This window comes from Pseudochaenichthys georgianus, chromosome 22 (assembly GCF_902827115.2).
Source record: "Pseudochaenichthys georgianus chromosome 22, fPseGeo1.2, whole genome shotgun sequence".
NCBI lineage: Eukaryota > Metazoa > Chordata > Actinopteri > Perciformes > Channichthyidae > Pseudochaenichthys > Pseudochaenichthys georgianus.
This window is the reverse complement of record NC_047524.1, coordinates 29,743,963-29,768,774: the sequence shown is the minus strand read 5'-3', so window position 1 is coordinate 29,768,774 and position 24,812 is coordinate 29,743,963. Positions and strand designations below refer to the sequence as shown.

Here is a 24,812-nt window from a genome sequence, read left to right as displayed (position 1 = left end):
TTGCCAGTAAATGTTTAATTTTATCCTCTGTATGTACTAAAGATGCTTTATTTTCAGAAAGGGAAGTACCATCGACGACTGCAACATTTATATTTATATATATTCAACTGAGTTATAGAAATAAAACGTGGAGTCTTCTTGGATAGTAGTTCAAGATATCTCCAGTTTTTGAATCAGATGAAATAAACACAGATTTCTAGCTGCACCCACATACATAAGGCTGCAACATACTAATATGAATGCTAGTACAGAACATACCATGATGCGCTCGTCCTTGGTGGCGACGTCCTGCAGCATCCCGCTGTGGGCCACCTCACACCGGCTCATATCCGCCTCCAGCTCACTCACTCTCTCTGCCCACCCCTCCACCTGCTGCCTCAACTGCAGGGAGCGACACAGAGCAAGGGTGAACACTTCATTTAGAACAAAACATGAACTAGTACAGTCTGTGATTAGATGGACTTAATGGAACAAACTAGCTCAAACTTATTCTAACCATACAAAAGCAAAACAACTCCACATGCATGCAGTGGTTCTCAACTGGTCAGGCGTCGGGACCCACTTTTTGCTTTGTCAATCAAGTGCATATATCCCGTATATCCCTTCACAGAACTAAAGGTATGCTTTAAAAAAGGTTTAATGAGATGATGGAATCAAAGCTGAACTGCATCACAGAAGAGGCACACATGCTGAAAGGGGCTGGGGGGATTCTCCCCCGGGAGATTTTTAGAAATACTAACATATAAACTACGCATTCTGGTCAAATATGAGAAGAAAATAAATACATGTATTACTACCCGACATATTAATAATATGTTATGCCATTGTTTGTGTTTCACTTTGTTCTGAAGCTGAACTTGCTGCTCCTCACAGAGAGAAGAGCAGAGAGGAGAGAGTCTGTGTGAATTACTTTAAATAGTGGGTAAGGGTAGATAGCTCCCCCCCCCCCCCCCCCATTGTTCTGTGACCTGTCAGTCATCAAAGACTGGGGTCATATTTCATTATGTGTTCATTTGTATCTGAAGTTGTACCCATGGATGTATAAAGAATAGTTCTACATCAAAGTTATTCTCTGTGTGTGTGTGTGTGTGTGTGTGTGTGTGTGTGTGTGTGTGTGTGTGTGTGTGTGTGTGTGTGTGTGTGTGTGTGTGTGTGTGTGTGTGTGTGATACGCTTATGACCCGAAGAAGGCGACATAACTGTTGCTCCTTTCTCATAATATGCCAAAACGGATGGGAGGAAAATACTCAGCAGTAACTGATCTATATAAAATGACCAATAATATATATATAATTCTGTTTGAATTGTGTATGATCTCATGGCGTAAATTAGAGATAAAGTTTTTTTGCACTTTAGTTTTTTTTTTGTTGCATTTGTTTAGTTATTTTGATGGCGTTACAACTTTGTTATACTTTTATAAAATGTGTTGTGTGGTAATTGTGTGTTATATTGTGTTGAGGGAAAATGAAGGTTCAGGGTTTGTCCAAGCTGCTTGTTCCGGCACACATGAAGCATCTTTGTGGTGATTGTTCCGTTAGCATTGTTGCTAACTGGCGGATCGCTTTCTCTGTCAAGCGCTTTGATGTTACTAATAACGTTCTACCTCAGCCGGGAAAGAAACCATTTTGTGAAGTCAGAAATAATAATATTAATAATCGGAATACAACACAAACATGCGAGGACTCGTCAACTTACGGCTTGAACTGACGACTACTGTTCGAAAAGAAACACTTTTTTCAGGGCGACCAAAGTGTGTAATACCCCTACCTGAGCGTTGCTGTCCCGCAGCAGTGTGTTCTCCTCTCCGGCTGTTTGCAGATTCCTCTGCAGTCGGTCACTGTTCATGCTGTACACCTTCAGAGTGGTCTGTGCCTGGAGATACAGAGGCAGACATTGATATCCCTTGGTCATGTGAAACGCAAATAAAGGAACAGACTGAGCAGAGAAGGAAAAGACAGGAACAAGTCATGGTACCTGCTCTTCCTGTGACTGGAGGTCTTTGGCTTCTTCTTCAAATGTTGTCATGCTCTCTTCAAGCACTGCTATCTGAAAGGATAACCACAACAATAATCCAATCAAATCACACACTTAATATTGGATTCCTTATTTGAATGTCACTTTGAGTCCTCCTACCCTTTTGTCCTGCTCTGTCCTGTGTTCTCTATGCTGCTCCAGTTGCTCCTTCAGTTCTTCCAGATCTCTGTCCAGCTCTCTTTTACATTCTTCCAACTGCCTGGCTTTGACCTGGGGGAGCGGGAACACAACACGTGTCCCAGTGTGAGCCAAAGAGTGAGAGTGAGTGAGGATTGAACGCCATATCGACTTGTAAAGATGCTAAATAAAGCATTCACAAATAATGGCAAAAAAAAGAAATCAGTTACTTCAAGTAAGGACAGTTTGGGATGAAGTGGACACAACAAAATGCCATGACGTTTTTGGGTACATTTACAAAGACAAAAAATAAATAAATAATGTCTTATGTACAAAGATTTCTTTTAGCAACACATACTGTACACCGTCTGGTTTTGAAGAAGTTTCAATGTATTATTCTCCTTTTAATTCTCTTTTCCCGTGTGCCTTACCTCGAGCTCTTCTGTCTTCTGAGTCTGTGACAAGACTCCACTGTCCCTCAGAGAGCTCTCCACCTCATCGTACTGCAAAAGACACAAAGGGAGGAAATACCTCTGATGAAATGTGGGCAGCACTTAAACTTAAAGCCATGATTAACAAAACACTTTGTTACATTTCAGATGAACAAACAGTGTTGTGTGAACCGAATTCAATATCAAAAAACTCTTCCGTTCACACGCAATCGGCTCAATTAACGTGTCCGTTCACACAAGACCGCTCGACCCGCTGGAGACGCTGTAGTACATATGCCGGGCCTGTAAGTGGCGCTGTACTTCCGCTACAAAATACATCAAAATCAGCGAAGAAGACTTCCCGAGCATGGTTGCCTTTCTGTTTATTCTCCGCGGTGGATTTAGCAGTAGAGGTGGGGAGAGGCAGGGCTCTGGCTGTTTCTCTTGTTCTCACTCCCGAGGCAAGCGTGTGCTCCTGCTCCTGCTCACCTCCACGGGGGTGAGCAGGAGAGGTGGGGAGAGGCGGGGATATGGCGTATAGGGCGTACACATAGGCCTGTCACGATAATTAATTTTGTTGGACGATAAATGTTCCTGGAAATTATTGCGATAAACGATAATATTGTCTGTAAGACCATTTTAAACCACTGACATAATGATAATAGATAATAATAATTCAAGCACATCCTTTCAAACATAACTTTTAATTGAACATTCAACTTTGCAAATGAAATGTGAAATAATATTCAAATATATAAATGATATATAATAAATAAAACAAATTAATTAAATGATAATAAATTAATTAAATCACACACAACCAAAACAATAAATTAAATAGACTCAGGCTGGAAAACAGAGCTCTCTCTCTCTATCTATCAATCTATCTATATATAAATAAATATAAGCACACATTGTCCCACAAACAAAAAAAACCTCCTTAAAACAACAGTCAAGTGTACAGCCTATGGAGTCAGATTTGGGTCAATATTCTAACGCGCAAAACAAGCCCACTCACGAGCGGAAAATGTGCTTTTACACGCGCATGAAATGACCCTCGCGCGCAGATTAAACCCCCGCGAGCGGCTATGCGCTCGCTCGCGAGAGGCTATGCGCTCGCGAGCGAGAGGCTATGCGCTCGCGAGCGAGAGGCTATGCGCTCGCGAGAGAGACAGCCCTCGCTCGCGAGAGAGACAGCCCTCTTGCTCCCTCGCGGGAGTGTCAGCCTCACTCGCTCGCGGGAGTGTCAGCCTCACTCGCTCGCGGAGTCTGTCTACGCGCGCGTGAAAAGTTTCTGGCACTTTGGGGCGGAGCCACTGGACTTTGATTGACAGCTGTCAGGAAGCCCGGAGTTGCCAGGTCTGATAAATGCCTGAACTACCAAGAGCCGAGGAGTGACAGCGGCAAGATCAGTTGGACGAGATTGAATGGTAAATGTGTCCATAAAAAACTATTATATTCGTAAAGTGTACAGCTAATATATATATATATATTAATTAATTTTATATAAAACAATATATTCTTGAGTGGGCTGTATCTGTCGAAAACTGCTAGCTACTGTCTGCTGTATGCACCTCCCTTACGAAATGAACTATAAATTAACTATATTACTATAGTATACTATAAGAGTTGTATAGTGTCCTATAGTAAGTTTGTAGTGTTCTGTAGTATTTTTCACCAGCTATTGTATTACTATAGTTTTTTCTGTAGAGCCATTTTATTAGCTATAGTAGCCCTATAATATTTCAATAGTAATACTCTGTATCTAGATCTTTGTAGTATTCCTATATTATTTTAAATAGTATAACTATAGTATAATATATAGTGTTTCTGTAGTTGTTTTTTTTAAACACTATAGAACACTCCTAGCATGATATTGTCATAGTGAATGCATATTATTACTATAGTGTTTGTAAAAGTATTACTATAGTGTTTTTGTTGGTGTTTCCGTATTAAGACTATATTATTTTAAATAGTACTACTATAGTATAATATATAGTAATAGTATTATGTTGTCATAATGAATGCATATTATTACTATAGTGTTTGTAAAAGTATTGCACTCCTAGATTTAATGTCATTTTTTTATATCAAATTAATTGATATATATTAGCTGTACACTTTACGAATATAATAGTTTTTTATGGACAACTTTACCATTCAATCTCGTCCAACTGATCTTGCAGCTGTCACTCCTCGGCTCTTGGTAGTTCAGGCATTTATCAAACCTGGCAACTCCGGGGTTCTTGGCAGCTGTCAATCAAAGTCCAGTGGCTCCACCCCAAAGTGTCAGAAACTTTTCGCGCGCGTAGACAGACTCCGCGAGCGAGTGAGGCTGACACTCCCGCGAGGGAGCAAGAGGGCTGTCTCTCTCGTGAGTGAGCGCATAGCCGCTCGCGGGGGTTTAATCTGCAAGCGGGGGTCATTTTATGCCGGTGTAAAAGCACATTTTCCACTCGTGAGTAGCTTGTTTTACGTGCTAGAATATTGACCCAAATCTGACTCCATAACAGTCCACTGTCCATACAAGACCCAGATGCCTCAACAGGCCATATCCAAATCTGTTTTTCAAAGTTTTCGAGCAAGGAACACCAACATGTTTGCATCGTCGGGCAAATGCATCTTTGATTGTAAACTGTCGGGAAGGTGGGGGCTCTCCATCTCCAGCTCCCGTGCTTGCTACCAGCTGGGAAAACGGAATGGGGTGGTTGTGTTTTATGTGTAGTTTAAAATGCGTGGTATTGCCTGGTTTTGTCGCTACCTTTTTTAAACATGCGACACATGGCCGGCTCATTCAAGTCTGTAGGTTTGCCTCGTTGATTTGGCTTGAATCCAAAATACTGCCACACCGGAGAATCGAGATGTGTAGTTAGGTTTTGTAACCAATTCCATTTCACTTCAAATTCCCCGCGAGTAAGTCACAAGTTGTCTCCCGCTTGTCGCTATATTATTAATTTGGCTGCTACGCTGCTGCACGTGCACACGGAGTGTCCTGATCTGGCTGTGTGTCAGCCTCGCCCCTCACAGCGCGCATGGCAGCCACAGCTTTCCTAGTTAAAATGCTGGTCACATCCTTATGTAAATGGGAATGTAGCGCATCAGTGTCAGTCAGTGTTAGCATGAGTACAGACCTCTTGTTGACATTTGCTGAGAGTCTCCAGGACTTTACACTTCTCATCCAGGAGCTGCGTAACCTGCTCACCCATCCTCCGCTCTCTACCTGAAAACACCCAAAACAATGCTCAGAACACATTCAAATCTTTGTTTTGTTATTTCTGGGAGAGTTAGCATAGGCAATGCAAATGTATTTGCAATAAATTAAGCTACAAAGCTTTTAACGATTCCGTACAGCTCTAATCATTTGTGATGCATTTGTGTTAAGTCATAAAAAAATAGATATTATGAAAAAATAAGTCAGAACTTACTTCGATACATTCTGCTTTTGACCTGTGAAAAATAAGAAGAAAGCAATGGTGAACAAGAAGTACTAAAGAGATTCATTCTTAATAAATAATCATTAGTTATGTGGAATTAATTGCTATGTGGGTAACGTCAAACAACAGACAAACTAGGACTGTCTTTTAAAATCTAGAAAATACATCACTTAACTGTAATGCAGCCTCTTAAAACCAGGAAAAGACTATCTAATACAATAACTTGTCTCATATCACAATATGGATATAATATTAATATATTGCTGTGGGTTGTGATGATGATGATGATGATGATGATGATGATGATGATGATGATGATGATGATGATGATGATGATGATGATGATGATGATGATGATGATGATGATGTGTTTATATGAACAGTACATGTGTGTGTACTGTGTACTCACAGAGCTGTAAAATCTGCAGGTGAACAGCAGCATCGTCACCAGCCCCACCAGACCGGACACGATGACCGGTTCCCATGCCAACCCGTACAGGTCTGGCCCGGGTCTGATATCAGCAGGCAGTGCCAATACAACCTGAACAAAGAGGGGAGGAAATCTGGTTAATTTAGGATTTGAAACATAGTTAAAATAGATGGGGGAACCTTGGTTTAATCTATTTAACTGAGAGGAGTCCCAATCATTGTGGTGAATGTTATTGTTATTCAATTTGACCACTGAATGTATATTATATAATTTGGTATCGCAAGTAGTAAGCCATGACTAGTAATCCTACTAGTCATGTGATGTATGTTTACTCAAGTACTGTACTGAAGTACGATTTAAGGGTAACTTGTACTTTACTTGAGTATTTTGTTATGCTATTTTATACCCACTACATTTATTTGATAAAATTAGATACAAGTTTCTTTACATATCTATTTTATTAGCTATTACAAAATATAAATAATCTCTGCTATAAAATTATAGGTTAAATATCCAGCAGTAGTATATAAAGTAATTAAAAGTAGCTCCACTTATACCAGCTGTGATGAACACAATGCATCAAAAATAACAATCAAGCTTTTTATGATAATAAATTGGGACATTACTTTAACTTTTGGTACTTTAAATATATTTTGATATTATGTTTGTACTTTTACTTGTAATGGAGTACTTTAAGATCATAGCATTTGTAATTGTACTGGTAAAGGATCACAGTACTTCCTGTTAAACGAATTAGATGGTGGCTTATCTAGCGCAAATGATCTCATACAAAGAGAATAACAACAGAAAACACCGCAGGAAAGCACATCACCTGCTCAGACAAACTAACGTTACTATCAATTAGCTAGCTAACCATTACTAGCTAAACAATATGATAAACAATTCTGAAAAAGCGTCTTAAAATATCACTGTAGTGCTGACAGCTGGTGAACAGCACTGGCACTACACACACGAAGTCAAACATGAGCTGTATAAAAACAACATATGAACTTAGTTATAATACTGAGCTATTTTCCAACGCTTGACAATCTGTTACGTTATGTCAGTTGGCTAGTTAAGAAATGCTAAGAAAACCTGCCACATAACGTACATCCTTCACTTTCTCCACGGCGATACTGTAGTAAGCCTCTGCCGTCGTCTGGAAGTCGACCGCTTTAATAGCCAACCGGTCGCTTGCCGTAAATTCCTCCATTGCCGAATTAGGTCATTTGGTTATTTTACTGATATGTGTCATTTAAAAACGGACATTTAAGAAACGGTAGCCATCAACCGGGCTAGCTAGCGGCGGATTTCACATCCTATTCACAACACCGAAGCTCAAGAGTGGACCACGTCACATTCAACTTCGTAGGGGTGGCAGGATGTTGGATAGTCTCTAAAAACTCCTCGTAGAGATTCCACTAGGTTTCTATTGCCTCAGAATATGAATATACACATAATTGAATATATTTCCACAAGTTATAAATACCTATAAACTAGGTTGAGCATATACAGGTGTGTGTAGATATGCTCACACCCCCACCAGTGGAAATGGTTCACACGCAACGTCACCATTTGTAAACTGCCACACTGGCACATCGGAGCACTTTTAAAGTGACACCAAAAGAAACAGGTGTCACTAAATAGAGTTTTCAATGTCGTCTTTAATAACTTCTCAAATATTTAACATCATTTTTGTATTCTTAAATCGTAAAAAAAAAAATCTCACATAAACCATGTTTCTCGAAACGTTACGGCGGCAGACATTTAGGCATCACAGGCCAGTCTAAAGTAGGACATAGGTAGGACACACTGTAGGGGAAGATTCGACTGTCGCCAAATGTTTTGAAATGTACTTACCGATCTGGCCTCCTTTTCGTCCATTTGAAACTACAGAATTAATATACTCCTTAAAACATTTAAAACACTTTGCCTTTAGAGCAAGTGGGTTACCAGCTGCTTCAACTTGTGTAATAGAGCCACCAGCACCGAGGAATGTGAGTTATGATGACGGAGCACAGCAAGTTTGACAGCTGAGAGAGAGTCAGAGCAACATGTTTAATGCTTTAAAGAAGTATACTCTCTATACAGGGTGAAAACACAGCTGTGTGAACCTCTAAATGTGTCTAATGGGGGCATTTCCACTGCAGGGCCTCCCACGACTTAGTACAGTATAGTTAAGTACCTTTTGTCAATTTCAAAAGATCCCAAAAATGCCCTATAGAAAAATGACCAATTAGGCAAGAAGGAGGTTTATGTTAGGCTATCTGATAAAAAGCTTAAAGTGGGTCAGGCAATAGTTTTGAGTAAACAAAATGCATCCTGCTATGACCTCAGTTACAATGTTAGACTGTAGGCTATAGGTAGGTTGCAATGCTGCAGGGGGAAAACATTGAATGAAATGTGGCTCAGCAGAACTGACAGTATTGTGATTTTTGCAAATACTGTAACGCTAGCAGTGGAAATAGACTGATAAATCACATATTTGTGTTGGCTTCAGTGCATGTTGACCTTTTTAACATACAATGTGTTTTAGCTGTGAATTGGAAGTTGTATGACAAACACTTATACTTCCATGTATGTTAATGTGCAGCTAACTCTTACCTGTACAATAAGCCATATAAGGAGCTCCTTCACTGCATGAACATGAGTGGTTGAGTCTTCAGCGATCTGATGAACTAAATCCAAAATGTGCTTCATTATCCCTGGAATAGAGTCACAAACATAATGGAATTAAAAATGTATGCTTTCCCCCTTTTGTCACAATGATATATTATCAAAATTCAAATAATTTATATTTAAAAAGGTATAATTCACTTCTATTCAAATATAGAACTTTCCTCTTAGCTGTAGTGTAATTTATCAGTCGAGATAGTTTTGAAGTGAGTAGCCGAGTGTTTGAATTACGAACGCTTCCTTTGGCACGATGATATGGTTGGCGAGTGTTTTACGGTAGAAATAAAACCTTTCCTGAAACTGCTCATTACAATGTCTGGATTATCTTGACTAAGGGGAGCATGATTTCTGGAAAATAGTCATTGCTGTTGAGTTCCTAAATGTATTTTGAGCATTTGCGCACCGCAAGTCAAGTGCCATCTAGTTCCATTGTATTCAAGAGAAGAAAGGGCCAATAACTCAAAAATAAAGCAACTCAAAACAAAACAATCTAGATTGATAAATAGCTTTACAGGTATGGGAAAACATTTTCTGATTTTGAGTTAATCTCTGTTACATGTATTAATGTACTAGTGTGAAAAACATCTATAGTCTGTGGCCCTGTCGTGATTTTCCAGATTGTGTGTAGCAGCTTGAAGAATCAGCAGACCTCGTCTTGTCAGATCTCACTATATATCTTTTAATCATCTTGGAACCCTTTTTGATTAACGGATACTTGATTCACCCATACCTTCCAGAGGCTGTGGTGATCCTGGCTGATTCTCTTTCACTCTCTCTTCTTCCCCTCTTTGTCCCTTCTCTGCTTTTCTGTCATCCTCAGTCGACATCTCATTTCCTGTATCTCCACTCAGCCTTCCATTCTCCTTATCAACTTTCCTCCAATCATCTCTTGGAGCATTGTCATCCAGGCCTACAGACAAATCTTCCTCAGTGGTCTGATCCTTATCTTTGATGCGAGTTGAACAAGATTCACCAACACAGCTGGCCTCGGCTGCATTTAACAGGGAAACACATGCATTCAATGAGATTAATTGAGATTATCGCAAGTCAAACCCATACCAATATCGGATGTAATTATTGACCTTTAAGGACATGTAGCCATACAATACTTGATGCTACTGATTCACCTGATTTGAAAGTATCTCTCACTCTTTCCAGAAGCCTTTCTAGTTTCTGAAGTGCGATGAGAGCTTTGGTCTTTTCTTTATCCTCCTGAGGTGCGTCCGTGAGCCTCATGCTAGGAGCGACCAGTGTCTCTCTGTGATGAAGCAAAATTATTTCTATATCCAGCAATATGGATTCATCATTGTCCGGGTCATCGTTCACGGTTCCCAAGCTTCCTAAAATGTAATCCAAGAACTGCAGCTTGTGTGGCCCAAAGAGTTCCACGAGAATAGTCGTCTCGTCGTCGTTCATGTGGGCGTGGAGGTTCTTGTAACGTTTGGTGAGGGTTTTTGTTTGGAGGTGGCCTTCTGGGAACGGAAGCAATGTCTCTGAAGAGGTAAGAGAAGGCTGAAGTTGCTGCTGTGGCATGGTGATGGAAGAAGGCAACTCTTGCACCTGATTCGAATCAGTGGTTGATTCCAGTTCTTGATCAAGGGTAAGAGATGCTGGTTCCTCAGATGTCTCACCTGTGTTGGAGTCCAAATTTGGGGTAGATTCTTTGGATTCTTTAGTTTCGGCAACGGGGGTTTCGCTAAAAAAGCTAAAGGCATTTTTGAAAAGTCCAAATGCTCCGCCACTTCCGGTCTCTGCTTCCTTTTGATTCTGACTATCAGACGGAAGAGTTTGTTCAGATATTATATCCCGGTTTACGACATCTGGAACCTCGATTCCTCCCTCTTTACTGTATTCAGAACCAAATGCATTGTCATCTAAAATGTTCCCCTGTATATTATTATGCTTCACGTGTATCTCCCTCTCTTCCCAGCTTTGGCCACTTTCACCTAAATCGAGCAGATCAATGTTTTCTGCCTCATTCTGCTTTCCATTCCTATTATCATCCCTTTTCCCCTTCTCCTGTATTCCATCGTCATCTCTCACTATGCCTTCGAATGGTACCTTTAGACTCACTCCTGTCCTATCTGCTAATATTTGATTATTGTCAGGATAATTGTCGATTGCCCCTTCATTTATTTGGCTCAACTTATCTGCAGAATCACCTCCATCTTCGGCCCTCCCAAATCCTTCTTGAACGGCGTTTATATTGAACTCCACAAAACTTGAGTCAGGCCCTAAAGTGAGGTCATGTTGTGTCCGAAAGTCCTGATCAGTGTTGTTTTTAGCTCTGAAATCTTCTCCTGACTCTCCGTTGCTATCCTCCTCCCCGTTTTCTATTGATTTGGGCATCTGATGAAATTGACCATTTATAGTCTTTGGAGAAATATCTTTTACATCAACCTTGGATTCTGCATCTTCAGGTAAGACACTATACTTACTGTCTAAAGTACCCATATCAATAGAATTACTGCCATCATTTTGGTCTTTTGGAGTTTCTTCAACCTTTGATTCACTGCTAGGTTCTGTCCTTACCTCATCTGTCAGTTCGCCGTGAGATTGACTGGTATTCTCTTGTTTTAAAGTTGTTTTCTCTTCTATCTCCTTGAACCTACCTTCTGCACTTTCATCAACTTGACTCTCATCTTTCATAAAGCCTAAAATGTCCCCAATCCCCATATTAAACCAAGAACCTGACACTGGTTGTTCCTCCTCTGTGATTAACTCCCTATCCTCTTTTTCAGGTGTGGTATCTTGCTCTGAATCCTTATCGGTCCGAACAAACCCCAATGTGTTCGGAGAATCACCTCCATCTTTGGCCCTCACAAATCCGTATTGACCAGCTTGAGGACTAAGATTGTTTGGACATTTGAGGCTCCCCTCTTCTTCTTTGTTCCTTATGGAAGTGAAGGAGATACAGGAAGAGGGAGAGTCCACATTCTCTGGACTCTCATTGTCTCTTTCAGTGTCAGGTAAAAATTGGACGTTGTTTCAATCTCAACCTTAAATTGAGACTGTACCGTTTGTTCAACCTCTTTCTTTTCTATTTCCTTAACTCCTTCCATCTTCTCTAACTCCTCTCTTTCGTTATCTTCTTTTGACCCTTCCAGTTCTTTGTGTTTTTCCTCCTCTACCTCGATCTCTTGCTGCTTCTCATCTTTTTTTAACTCCTCTATATTCTTATCCTGCATCTCATCCAGTTCCTCCTCTTCCTTAATTTCCTCTTCCTCCCACTGCTTTGCCTTTTCCTCTAACTCCTCCTCTTTCGGTTTGGCCTCTTCTTTTATCTCCTTAAAATCCTCCCGTTTCTCCTTGTCCTCTATCTCCTTCAAGTCCTGCGGTTTTGCTTCTTCTTGTATCTCCTTCATTTCCTTGTGTTTACCCTCATGCTTTATCTCCTTCACTGGTTGCTGTTCTTCCTCTCCTTTTTTCCCCTCTGCTTCCTCCTGTTTCCCCTCTTCCTGTATCTCCTTCACTTCATCCTGTATTCCCTCTTCCTGTATCTCCTTCACTTCCTCCTGTATTCCCTCTTCCTGTATCTCCTTCACTTCCTCCTGTATTCCCTCTTCCTGTATCTCCTTCACTTCCTCCTGTTTCCCCTCTTCCTGTATCTCCTTCACTTCCTCCTGTATTCCCTCTTCCTGTATCTCATTCACTTCCTCCTGTATTCCCTCTTCCTGTATCTCCTTCACTTCCTCCTGTTTCCCTTCTTCCTGTATCTCCTTCACTTCCTCCTGTATTCCCTCTTCCTGTATCTCCTTCACTTCCTCCTGTATTCCCTCTTCCTGTATCTCCTTCACTTCCTCCTGTATTCCCTCTTCCTGTATCTCCTTCACTTCCTCCTGTATTCCCTCTTCCTGTATCTCCTTCACTTCCTCCTGTATTCCCTCTTCCTGTATCTCCTTCACTTCCTCCTGTATTCCCTCTTCCTGTATCTCCTTCACTTCATCCTGTATTCCCTCTTCCTGTATCTCCTTCACTTCCTCCTGTATTCCCTCTTCCTGTATCTCCTTCACTTCCTCCTGTATTCCCTCTTCCTGTATCTCCTTCACTTCGTCCTGTATTCCCTCTTCCTGTATCTCTTTCACTTCATCCTGTATTCCCTCTTCCTGTATCTCCTTCACTTCCTCCTGTTTCACTTCCTCCTGTTCTTCCTTTTCCTTTTTTTCCTCTACTTCCTCCTGTTTCCCCTCTACCTTTATCTTCTTCACTTGTTGCTGTTCTTCCTCTTCCTGTATCTCATTCACTTCCTGTTGTTCCAAATCATCCTTTATGTCCTTCACTTCCTCCTGTTTCCTCTCTTCTTTTGTCTCTTCCTGATGTTTCTTCTCATTCTGTATCTCCTGCACTTCCCGTTGGCTCCCTTCTTTCTGCATCTCTTTTGCTTCCTGCTGTTTGCCCTGTTCCTTTATTTCCACCACTTCCTGCTGTTTTTCCTCTTCCTTTAACTCTGCTACCTCGTCCTGATTTCCCTCTACCTTTAACTCCCATACTTCCTCAGTCTTAATGTCTGTTTCCAGGCCTATAGCTGACTTTAGACCACTTTCATTTAGAATGTTCTCTTCAAACTCCAATGTTTCTCTCTCAGTTTTAACTGGTTGGATTTTGTTTTCACGATCGTTCTCAATTTCCTTAACTGTTTCCTTAAGCTCATGTGAATCGCCATCACTTTGTGAGTGTTCCTGTGGCAAATTTGGAGAGTCCTGACCTGCATTGTTTTCCATCTGTGTTGTGCTCTCACTTGTGGATAACGTTCTTCTCTCGATATCTGAGGCATTTTCATACAGAGTGTCAGTACCGCTATTTCTAGAATGGGATGACCCAATGTCCTGAGAGCTGCTCTCCAAAGGGTGCAACTCCCCCTTGGTTTCTGTGTTATTATTAATCATAGAATCTGAATCATCAAGTACCTCCATCTCTGCGATATTCCTTTCACTTTCATGACTATGTGCCCCGACTATATTGGTGGATGCTTCCGTGTTTATGATCTGAATCGGTACCTTGACCCCTTCCTCGAGGACACCCTTTGTTGTGCCCTCCTCAGCCTCGCCTACAGATTGTCCCGCGGCATTCGAATTTAACTCCAAAAATCTCGAGTCAGGCCCTAAAGTGAGGTGAGGTTGTGTTAAAAAGTCCTGATCAGTGTCACTTTTAGCTCTGAAATCTTCTCCTGACTCTCCGTTGCTATCCTCACCCCCTTTTTCTATTGATTTGGGCATCTGATGATCTTTACCATTTATAGTCTTTGGAGAAATATCTTTTACATCAACCTTGGATTCTGCATCTTCAGGTAAGACACTATACTTACTGTCTAAAGTACCCATATCAATAGAATTACTGCCATCATTTTGGTCTTTTGGAGTTTCTTCAACCTTTGATTCACTGCTAGGTTCTGTCCTTACCTCATCTGTCAGTTCACCTTGAGATTGACTGGTATCCACATTCTCTTGGTCTAAAGTTGTGTTCTCTTCTGTCTCCTTGAACCTACCTTCTTCACTCTCATCCACTTCACTCTCGTCTTTCCCGTAGCCTAAAATGTCCCCAATCCCCATATTAAACCAAGAACCTGACACCGGTTGTTCCTCCTCCTTGATTACCCCCCTATCCTTTTTTTCACGTGTTGCCTCTTTTTCTGACTCTTGATCAGTCCGACCAAACCCCAGCGTGTTTGAGAGTCCATTTCCTAGCCAACCCAATGTCCCCATTTCCTCCTTCTCTTCTTCATGTAACTGGCTACCTTCTAGGTCCAGAGACATCCGCCTACTTCTGAACATATCTGCTGGCTCTTCTTCTCGCTCTTTTTCTGTGGAGGGATCGGTTTTTTCCTCCCCTCCAAAACCAAGCCACTCAGACATGGTTGAAGTGAAAGAATGATCAGTCTTCATGTCTTCTTCTTTACTTTCCTGTGCATCATCAATATGTTCTCCTCCCAACCCCAGCCATCCTGTCACAGAAGAAGCAACAGAAGCATCGGCCTGCATCTCCTTTGTCTCTTTTTTGTTCTCTCCTTCAACCAAAATGCCAGTTTCTTCTTCCTCTTTAGCTAGACCTAACCATCCTGTCACTGAAGAACCCAGCCAGTAAGAGGGTTCAGACCCACCTTGTTCCTTCAGAGTTCCTGGAGGCTCCTGTACTTCCTCTTGAGTCCCGGCATCGCCAGCATCCCCAGCGTTTTTATTTTCGTCCTCTTCCTCTGCTGAGATTGGAAATTCTGTAGAAACAACTGCAGGTGTTGAAGGACTTTCCGTATGTGTGTCATCGTTGTATGGTGTGGTTTGGGAGCTTTCAGACTCCTGGTTTTGTATGTTCTGATCAACATGCTCCTCATCACTGTCCAGATGACTGGAGTCAATGGGGTAACCATACTCATCCATACAGAAGAAATCAGAGTCCTGAATGAAGAAAGGAAATAAGGAATTCGGTTTCATCTTGTACAGATTCAAAAACTACTTACTCAGGGTAAATAATATACCATATATCAGTTGACTGAAATCAATGCCAGTTTACCTGTGTTTCCACTATGTTCTCCTTAGTAGCATAAACCTGCTCCTCTTGCACTGCATCCTTTGGGAAATAGCCAAACTGTTTGTCAATCTGAAATCAAAAGTAAGCAGTTGTGTAAAGCCAAGGCAGCATTGTAGAGGAATGGAATGAACGGCACTAGAAGGACAGGAAAAACAGATAAGGAAACACTTTTTTCTGGGGTTTCCCCTTATTGGGCACTTTATCGACTAAGATTTCTTTAGTCGATTCATCATTTTTAAAGCTTTTCTCATGAGGATGGACTTATTTTCAAGAAACTTATGTGCAAATCACTGGTAAACATACATTTTAAATTGGTACTTTTGCATTGGTCTTTGTGGATTATATTATCCACTTGATCAACTCATTAAAGGAAAAATAAACGTTATCTTAATACATTACAAAAAAGACTGTTCTCTTCCTCCTAACCCAAAATAAAAGATAAAAAAGAAGTGGTGATTTATCTACTCATTCTGTCTGTTAAGTCATTATATAATTATATCAATGAACTGGAGTGTGAGATCCAATCAGAGAACCTGTAGTATCTGTATTGTAATCATGACTAATCTCGTTAACCTACAACCTGAAATGAGGGCTTGAGTTGTGTGTGTTGTGTTAACACACAACACACACTAAAGAGAGAAGAGGGATATCAGACTCACACTGCCGGCCCAGAGCTCGTTCCTTCTTCCAGTCAGTTTGTGGTAAACAAAGATGGTGTCTCCTCGTCTAAAGCTAAGGAAACGACAGTCCTTACCACGGTGGTCCCTGATGGCCTGCACTCGACTCATCAGGCCTAGACAAACACACACAGACACACTCATCAGTGATTGAAATAGTAAATGATTTAATTAAATATTTCCTGTAATGGTATGGCTTTGTGCATACTTCTTATTGTCATTATTTGTTTTGTTGTATTTATTTGTGAATTTCCCTGAATTTTAAGAGCGGTCTCATGCAGTTTAATGCTGTGTGCAAAGAATAAATAAACAAAACACTAAATGACAACCGAAATAATAACCGTATTATCATAATTAAATAGTTTAGAAAACTGTGTAGTGGATCATCATCAACTTTAAGGATATTAGCAAATGGACACTTACTTTCACATTCAGAGTCTCCACAGATCTTGTAGTCGGACAACATTCCCAGATTCAAGTGAGGTAAAATCACAAACGCTATGCCTGTACACCACAGAATAATGTTGGCCTTTGAAACAGCCATAGTTGATGGTTTAATAGGAGCGTATCAAGAGAAGATGTCCATAATAACTCTGCTTCGCTGGCATGTGGACATTGCCTCTAAGCTGCTGCTGTCATGCAGACTCAATAGTAAAAGGGAGAGCTGAGATAAGGCCAGCGTTGGGATAATCATTAACTTCCAGCTGCTGCTTGGTCACTGGTCAAAGGTTTTTATTTGGTTTTATTTCAGTTCAATGTTAGAGAAGATCATCTATATTGACATTTCACCGTGAAATAAATAAACAAAGATGGCGACAGCGTTTTGGAAAGTTTAACGTGTGTTTTATGGACTTCAGCCTTTATCTAAAAATATATCAACACGTGTGGCGTTCATCACCATGACAACAAACACCGCGCGCAAATACGGCGTCATCACTCCGCGTGTAAAACCAACCAAGATGGCCATCTAGTTGGAGAGCACTTTTCAGCACCTGTGAAAAGTTCATTGTTTTGGTCGTTTTCTGTTGCAAGTTGGCGTTTCATTCGCAGTTGGCGACAGTTTACATTAAGGTTGTTGTAAGGTATTAGCTTAAAAATGAAGTCTGACGTAGAGGAGTTAATGCCGAGGCTGCTGCCCGTTGAGTTTGGAGCCAGTGGAGAAGAGCTGGACCTGAAAGGACCCCCGAGAAACCCCCGGGAATACCTCCGACAGGTCCAGTAAGTCGCCCTCTGAACAGAGACACACTCCCCTTTAAACCTTAATGATAGTGCATTATCAGTGCAACGCTATTACACTGATACTGGCACCGGAAACACCGGAAACACTGTAAACATGGTGGATAGTAGAGAGCACGTGATGTTTCGAAAGCCAGTAGCCTACAATGAATATTGTTTTCATGATTCCATTTCTACACTTGGTTGAAAAATACTCAACTTGCAAATAAGACAACATGGCTGTTAAAGTGCATTTATTTGTATGTATTCACTATTTTTGTGTATTACGAAGTGCGTCACTAGAGCCAGTTGCTTGAATGAAGTAGGCTACTGTGGGCTACTTGCGTTTGCTCCTTTTTCCTATGGAACACCATTGATTTCACAGTCATTTTGTTACATCGTATTAGTGTTACTGCAAATAGATTAATTTAGTCAAACAAAACCAAATTGTAGTACTATTATTTACATTTGAACATTGGAGGCGTTTAACTTCGATATGATAAAACATAAAAACGTTGACAGGTGATGAAATAATATAATATATAAACCACAGTATACTCTTATTATTTATTTTTTATCATGCCTACTCACTCCACTTGATCAAGATTTAAAATAACAACATTTAATAACCTATATTTTAGAAAGTATTTATATTTTAATGAAATACCAATGTTTTTGCTTTTCTCCAGGTTGGAGGCGTCACAGTGTCCAGAGGTGGTGGTGGCTCAGATTGACCCCAAGAAACTGAAGAAGAAACAAACAATTAATGCCTCTGTGAGTAAAAGTACACAAACCTCAACATAAAGTGCAATAAATAATAATTCTAATGCAATTTGTCTCTGTTTTAAATGTAGCTTTGGATAAGGTAAAAATAAATAATACATTGATGAATGGTTGTTTTTAAAATATGCAATTCCAATAATTGTTTTACTAGAAGTAGGCTGCCCACATAAAGTGTAAAATGAGCGAACAGGGACACATGGGTAATACTAGCTTGTATGAGATAATATAACATGTATCTATTCCTTCTATTGTCTGACTGTTCCTGGTGTTCCTGGTGTTTCTGTCTCTCAGGTGGCGGGGTGCCATGCTGCTCCGGTGGGGTTCTGCCCCAGCCTCAGTTGGCAGCAGCACCAAGTCAGTAACTTTTCAGATGTCAGACAGGTGAACTAAAACAACCTGGTCTTCCTTTTTTGACTCAAGTCCATAAAATATATAAAAAGCAATGCTGGAAAGGTTTGGTCCATAGGATGACAAAAATAATGGCTCAGGCATGCGTCCTAAAACCCAGGAATGAGTCAGCATTTAAGCACGATTTCCTCGTCTAGAAGTCAACGTTTTTATTGAACATGTTTGTGGTTAGATGTCTGAAATAAGGTCTGTGGTTAACTAGGGCTGCTCGATTATGGCAACAATCATAATCACGATTATTTTTGGCCAATAATTGATATCACGATTATTAAAAAACGATGAAAAAATGTGAACAATATGTTTTTAACAGTTGATTACCCTGAACTTTAAGTATAATTCAACTGAAAAACCAATACATTAAAAAATAAATTAATAATAATAATCGTTTTATTTCGATTACGTTGTTTACGTAATCGTTGCAAGCCAAAATCGTAATCGAGATTAAAATACGATTAATTGCACAGCCCTATGGTTAACACAAGCTTAATATGAAAAAATGTTCTATGACATAAATACGTCAGTTCTGCCTTTTGCCCTTAGAGCATTGCAAAGAACAGGAATCATTGGAGCAGCAACACTCTGGACGACAACGTGGAGATGGTGAGGAGGATCTTAAATATACGGTGGTGCAAACTGATTAAGAGATTTAGCATTTGTTATAAATACATTTTCTGTGTGTCGTCCAGCCGGATATAACAGACGAGGAGGGCTGGAAGAAGTTTTGTTTTGGAGAGACGCTCTATCTGGGCACGTCATCCAGCCGGACAGAAGCAGCTGAAGCAGAGCCAGCACTGGACCACAGCAAGGTTGTATTATAGTGATAAGAAAGAGATAAATGAACTATTGTTATTTAGCTGACAGAATTTCTTACAAAGCACTACAACTCATGGAGTTTGAAGAACAGCCTTCAAAAATCTGTAAAAATGTTAGCTATGCCTTTTAAAGTAAAGTAGTAGCGGACTGTATCCTCCAGCTTTATCTAAAGAAATAACAGTTACATTGTTTATTATTTAAAAGCATGTTGTTAATAAGGGAGAATGTGCAGCGAGCCGGTCAATAATGCAAAAAATATATAAATATCCCACTTCTAAAACAGATAGTTATTACTGATCTACTGCTTCTTTTGATCTAAAAATGATCGCATTGCTTCCGACGGAAGAAAACAATGTGTTTCTTTGGCCCCCGCTCATGTTACATTTATCAGACTGCACATTGATCAGTGTCCTCCTTAGTCACAATCTACTGGCAAACTTAAAATTACCAATCAAAATTGGCGAGTTTTCAACTACGCCGTGTATTAAAAGATAATAATGAAAGCATGCGTCTGTGCTCAGGTGGGCTTCCCTCCCTTCCTCACGATAGTCAGCAGGCTGAACCAGGTCAGTAACTCTCTCTGTGAACATTTTATTCTGAAACACTTGACAGTCTGATTAATACTTTCCTCTTGTCTGCAGTCCACGGTGCTGATGGTGTTGGAAACTCTCGTCGGCTGGTTTGAGGAAAACGACTTTGCTCCACAGTTGGTGAGTTTAGTTAGTCACTCCTTTTAATTGTTTGCAAATTCCGCATGTCCAAAGCTGTGATCGTATTGCAATGTTGTAAATTGGAAACCGTGCTCAATTCTTATAATGTGTCTTTGATTAAGTTGGACAAAGACAGGATGTTGAAATTCAGTTCAAAAGGGATACGACTATAATCTCAATTAATTGTATTTATCTTGTGATTTAATTTCTAGTATATTCGTTTTTTTCATCTGGGAATTCTAGACTTTTTTCTTAGAGTATTTCCCTCCCCTCCTCCATAATATCATTTGGCTTCCCTGAAATGCTATTGTAGGACACAGCCCCATTGCTAAATTATTCTAACGGTGGTAAAGCAGCAATAAGCACTAGTTTTCTGAATGTGGGGAATAAATACTTTTTGCTTTAGTTTGCAGCCCTTTCCACGATTAATATGAAGTGTGTGTCACAGGGTCGCTGGCTGTACGCTCTGCTGGCCTGCCTGGAGAAGCCCCTGCTGCCTGAAGCCCACTCCTGCATCCGACAGCTGGCCAGGAGGTGTGCTCAGCTCCGCAGTGCGCTGGTAGGATTCCCTTGCTGAGACTGTAATGCTGCCGTCCTCAGAGGTCTTTCCTGTGAATTCAAGTGGAAATATACAAGTTGCCTTTTTCCCCTAGGTGCTAAATACAGGAAGGGATAACTCGGAGTGATCGGTTTATTGGTACATTGTTATTTCTGTAGGAAGACAGCATTGATGTTCATTCATATACATGTTTCTTAGGGCACATGTAGAAAGGAATCGCTTGACTAGTGAGAAAATAATAATCTAAACCAACGGCATGTGTTTTCTTTAAGCCCCGCCTCCAATCCACATGGCCAGTCTCGGCTCAGTCAAATGAATGGACAGACAAAGTAACTCTGGATTATACAATATCTAGGACCTAATGTGAATAAAGGCTATTTAAGGGCCCACACTGAGTAGTTAGAAACAACAAATATCTGTTGATTTTTTTTTCTCAATGGGAAGAAGTCTTTCTGGGCCAAATGATGTTGCGGACTTGCTGCAACGGCCGGCACACTTCCTGGGGGCTGTAAGACTTTTTAAATGTCTTCTCACAGCATGACTTTTTTTTTCTGGTTCCACAGGAGACTGAGGAGGATGAGAAACTTCCTGCCCTGAACCTACTCGTCTGTCTTGTTGCTAGGTAACGAGCACTGTGTCCTGGGTAGTTTATTCTTTGTCAGTCCATATGACATTGAATACATCAAGCTGTCTGCCTTTGGTCATATAATAAATCAAATGCAAAGAGTGTAAGGCCTAGTTTACACATAGTTTGAAAACACCAACATATTATCAGATATACTTGCGTGCTAAACACATGCTTATTTCCCTTTGTCCTTCCTGTAGGTACTTTGAGCAGAGTGACCTGGCAGACCAGCCCGAGTGAGGATTTAACTCTTGGACTGTGTCAATGTCGAGGAACACGTCCAAGCCTTTGGGCAGCAGGATGCACTTGAGGACATTTGAAGGTGGAGAGAATGTGACCAGGACACGTAGAGACGTGATGAAAGTTGAGGATAAACCAAAGGGATCATGAACTCACTCTGTAAATATATTTGCAATTAGCGTGGATCCCTGATCATGACTGGACAGCAACCAAAGCAGAAGATGTTATTTGTTCTATTAAACTCATTTGCATAAGTGTGTGGAGCTTATTGTTGGTCTCTGCATAGTCACCGATGTTCATTCTGAGGAGCTTTGCTAGACAATAAAGCAATAGGCCTAATGCTTACAATACACAACTGTACAGGATATGATAACCCTCAGATTATGAACCCAAGTTATCTAACAACCCAGCTTAAACTTGAGCAGTGTTGGAAGAAGTATTCAGATCCGATAGCAAAGTGAAATACCAAAGTCCTGCATTTTCAGTAAAAATACTTCAATGCACTTTCACAAATTTAAAGTACCCAATGCAGAAAATAAAACCCCTAAAAAACAATGTTCGTAGTTATAACTACCTAAATGTTTATAGATGCCAATTCAATATCTGTCCATTTGCTAACTGACTAAGCTGTTGTTGTTGAAACTGTTTTCTAGTTACATTTAATTTGTAACAAACATTTGTTTAAATCTTTATTGGTTGTATCGAAAGAAATGTAATAAGTATACTTCATCTTATACACCTCATCGTTTTACCTGTGCTCAATACTTCAGTAGATGTGCCGAGTTACTTTCCAAAACTTCTATGATCACATTTTGAAAGCTTTTAGAATGAGACATTTTGATTTATCACCTTAAAATGCAGAATTTACAAAGAAAGAAATGTGATCTACGGACAGAATGATAACAGTTGACATTTCCTTTTTTTAAATTAAGAGACAAGCTACAATCCCAAACCATCTCTTGCTCTAAGTTTTTATTTTAAATGTGTATTTTATGCTTTGCCGTTTCAGTTTATTAATACATTTTTTGTTTATGGATTGTTGAACATACATAAGGCATTTGAAGAGGTTACCTTAACAGCCTAAATATTTAATGGGAGATAATTTAAGCAGTCCCAGCCTTATGATTTGAATAAACGCACATCACACTTATTTCCACCAATATCTCACCTTTAATTTGAAGCAGATTATCAGTTCATACAAAAAATGGAAAAACACTTTCAAAAACCAGCAAATCACACATGTACCCGCAGGGTGAAGGTAAAGGGGCATTCACATTGATCCAACAATCAAATAAACGTGGATTGACAGCATTGTCACATCGACTTAAAAACAACAGTACTGTGAGTGAATGGTGCTACCGTAACCACCGGCAACCCCAGCCTATGGCATTAGGATGGAGAACATTCAACACCATCTGTCCAGAGAGCCTCTTAAAAGCCAAGTGTTTCGAATACCCTGGCTAATCTGGCCCGTTTTAGCAAGGCGTCCAATCAGGTAGACTTCTTTTGCCAAATATAAAAAAGGGAAATTATAACCACTTATCCTCCATTTCCATCAACTTTTAAATCCCTACTCTGGAGAAAAATCCTCCAAAGGCCTTTAAGTGGCATTTTAAGGGAAAATGCTAATTTAAAAACGTTATGTGTAGTTAAATGAAGTTGATTGCCCCTCAGTGTGCCAGCGTCACCGTACAGCTGAACGAGAAGCAGATTAGCGTCTCTTGTCCTTCCTGTCTCTATCTTTATGCTCCCTATCGCCACGGGAGGACCTGCTCCTCCCTTCATCGCTCCTCCTCTTCTTCTTCTCCTTGGACGCCTTTGAGTCCCTCCCTCCTCCGCTGCTCCCCCCTCTCTTGCGCTGACTCCTCTCCTCCCCTTTCTTCCTGTCCCTCGCCCTCTCCGACGGCCTCCTCTTGCGCTTGCTGGGGTCTCGGCTGCGACTGCGGCTCTTTGACGACGCGGACGAAGAAGAGGAGGAAGACGAGGAGTGGCTGGACCCGGAGGAAGAGGACGAGCTCCCGCTGGAGGAGGAGCCCGAGGACGAAGAGGAGGCGTTGCGGCTCTTCTTTGCCTCCTTTGCCTTCTTCCTGCCTCTCCCGCCCTCCTCTCCCTTCTTTGCGGGTGAGGGGGTGATGGCGGGGGCCTCCTGGGACACGGCTGGTTTTTGGGGAGCCTCCTCCGGTTTCCCCTCCGCAGCGTGGCTCTCAGCTGCTGAGTTCTGCAGCATGAGGCCAGGCGGGCTCACTTCCTGTTCGGGAGCCTCGGAGGCTTCTTGGGGTTCTGGGATCTCGGAGGGCTTTTCTGCTAGCTCCCCCACAGGGAGGATGGGGGGGGACTGGGGCCCGCTGTCTGCTGCTTGGCTGGGTGCGCTTGGTTCGGAGGACGGGGTCTCCTGGGGCTTTTCAATCGGTATCTCTGGGAGATTCTTCTCTGCATCCCCCTCGTCTACCATAGTCCTGTCCTCTTTCTGTTTCTCGCCCTCCCCCTCCCCCTCCTCTGACCCTGGGCTTGGCTCCTTCTCTTCCTTCTCCTCTACAGCTTTAACCACCCCCTCTCCTTCCTTCTCCTCCTCATCCACTTTCCTAACCTCCTCACTCAACTCCATCCCCTCTACCTCTTCCTCAACCTTCTGCAACACTTCCTTCTCCCCCTCCTCCATAATAATCTCCTTTTTAGCCCCTTCCTTTTCCCTCTCCTCCATCTCCTCATCCTCCTCCTCGTCTTCCTCTATCTCTGCATCTCCCCTGTTACCTGTCACCTTGACTACCTGACCTGCTGGCTTACCCTCCGCCGGGCGGTCCGTTCCCGTTGCCGCGGTGTTGCAGTCCTGGTCGCGGTTTGGCTGTCGCCGGGGGCGGGACTCCATCTTACTGAGGTGCTCTGCAAAAGCCTCGCGCCTCTCATCAAACACAGCTGTAGAAAAACAAAAAAGAACAAGACGTTACAGATTAAAAAATGATGGATTTGAAAAGGAGATTTAACAAATAAATGTTTAATAATTTTGTTTTGGCCCGTTACAATGACACGGTCAAAAACACTCCCGAAACAATAAAGATTTACAATAATTGTGTCGTTAAATAAAGTACAAAAATAAATTAGGACCTTGAAACATTAGAAAATGTCTGAGCCTGCCCTTTCG

The 24,812-nt window shown here is 41.2% G+C and overlaps 3 protein-coding genes across 8 annotated transcripts in view; 1 reads left to right on the top strand and 2 right to left on the bottom strand.

Moving 5' to 3' along the window:
- mia2 (MIA SH3 domain ER export factor 2) overlaps positions 1-16,967 on the bottom strand; it is a 31,685-nt gene extending 14,718 nt beyond the window's left edge. Inside the window, exons 1-14 of one of the 5 annotated variants that reach the window (XM_034111875.2) lie at positions 16,744-16,963; positions 16,303-16,436; positions 15,626-15,712; positions 15,219-15,510; positions 9,852-10,112; positions 9,050-9,150; positions 6,425-6,556; positions 6,007-6,028; positions 5,713-5,801; positions 2,582-2,653; positions 2,133-2,243; positions 1,974-2,045; positions 1,767-1,871; positions 259-381 (exon numbers count right to left, since the gene is read on the bottom strand). In XM_034111875.2, the coding sequence (XP_033967766.1) occupies positions 259-381; positions 1,767-1,871; positions 1,974-2,045; positions 2,133-2,243; positions 2,582-2,653; positions 5,713-5,801; positions 6,007-6,028; positions 6,425-6,556; positions 9,050-9,150; positions 9,852-10,112; positions 15,219-15,510; positions 15,626-15,712; positions 16,303-16,436; positions 16,744-16,864 (1,722 nt within the window). In that variant the 5' untranslated portion in view covers positions 16,865-16,963. Of the gene's footprint in view, positions 1-258; positions 382-1,766; positions 1,872-1,973; positions 2,046-2,132; positions 2,244-2,581; positions 2,654-5,712; positions 5,802-6,006; positions 6,029-6,424; positions 6,557-7,556; positions 7,795-8,305; positions 8,446-9,049; positions 9,151-9,851; positions 10,113-10,248; positions 15,511-15,625; positions 15,713-16,302; positions 16,437-16,743 lie in introns of those variants that run through there. The other 4 variants (XM_071207245.1, XM_034111877.2, XM_034111876.2 and 1 more) reach the window with 4 other exon arrangements.
- A 279-nt stretch (positions 16,968-17,246) lies between these two features.
- On the top strand, positions 17,247-22,732 carry gemin2 (gem (nuclear organelle) associated protein 2). Of its 2 annotated transcripts, none has more exons than XM_034111352.2 (10): positions 17,247-17,538; positions 18,225-18,309; positions 18,610-18,672; positions 19,267-19,326; positions 19,413-19,532; positions 20,061-20,105; positions 20,181-20,249; positions 20,698-20,808; positions 21,372-21,430; positions 21,634-22,732. In XM_034111352.2, the coding sequence occupies exons 1-10, from the start codon at positions 17,417-17,419 to the stop codon at positions 21,671-21,673; spliced, it is 774 nt and encodes a 257-aa protein (XP_033967243.1). In that variant the 5' UTR covers positions 17,247-17,416; the 3' UTR covers positions 21,674-22,732. The 2 variants fall into 2 exon arrangements, with proteins under 2 accessions (XP_033967243.1, XP_033967242.1); XM_034111351.2 differs by having other exon boundaries at positions 17,248-17,538; positions 18,610-18,699.
- Positions 22,733-22,820: 88 nt separating this feature from the next.
- Positions 22,821-24,812, bottom strand: part of pnn (pinin, desmosome associated protein) — a 29,018-nt gene continuing 27,026 nt past the window's right edge. Inside the window, exon 9 of the mRNA XM_034111350.2 lies at positions 22,821-24,586. Coding sequence (XP_033967241.1) covers positions 23,385-24,586 — 1,202 coding nt within the window. The 3' untranslated portion in view covers positions 22,821-23,384. The remainder of the gene's footprint in view (positions 24,587-24,812) is intronic.

Bases quoted from the DNA above. Each gene is read 5' to 3' on its own strand.
- gemin2 (XM_034111351.2), top strand. From the start codon at position 17,417: ATGAAGTCTGACGTAGAGGAGTTAATGCCGAGGCTGCTGCCCGTTGAG. The intron at 18,700-19,266 runs GTGAACTAAAAC...TTTTGCCCTTAG, and splicing joins ACTTTTCAGATGTCAGACAG to AGCATTGCAAAGAACAGGAA. The intron at 20,809-21,371 runs GTAGGATTCCCT...CTGGTTCCACAG, and splicing joins CTCAGCTCCGCAGTGCGCTG to GAGACTGAGGAGGATGAGAA.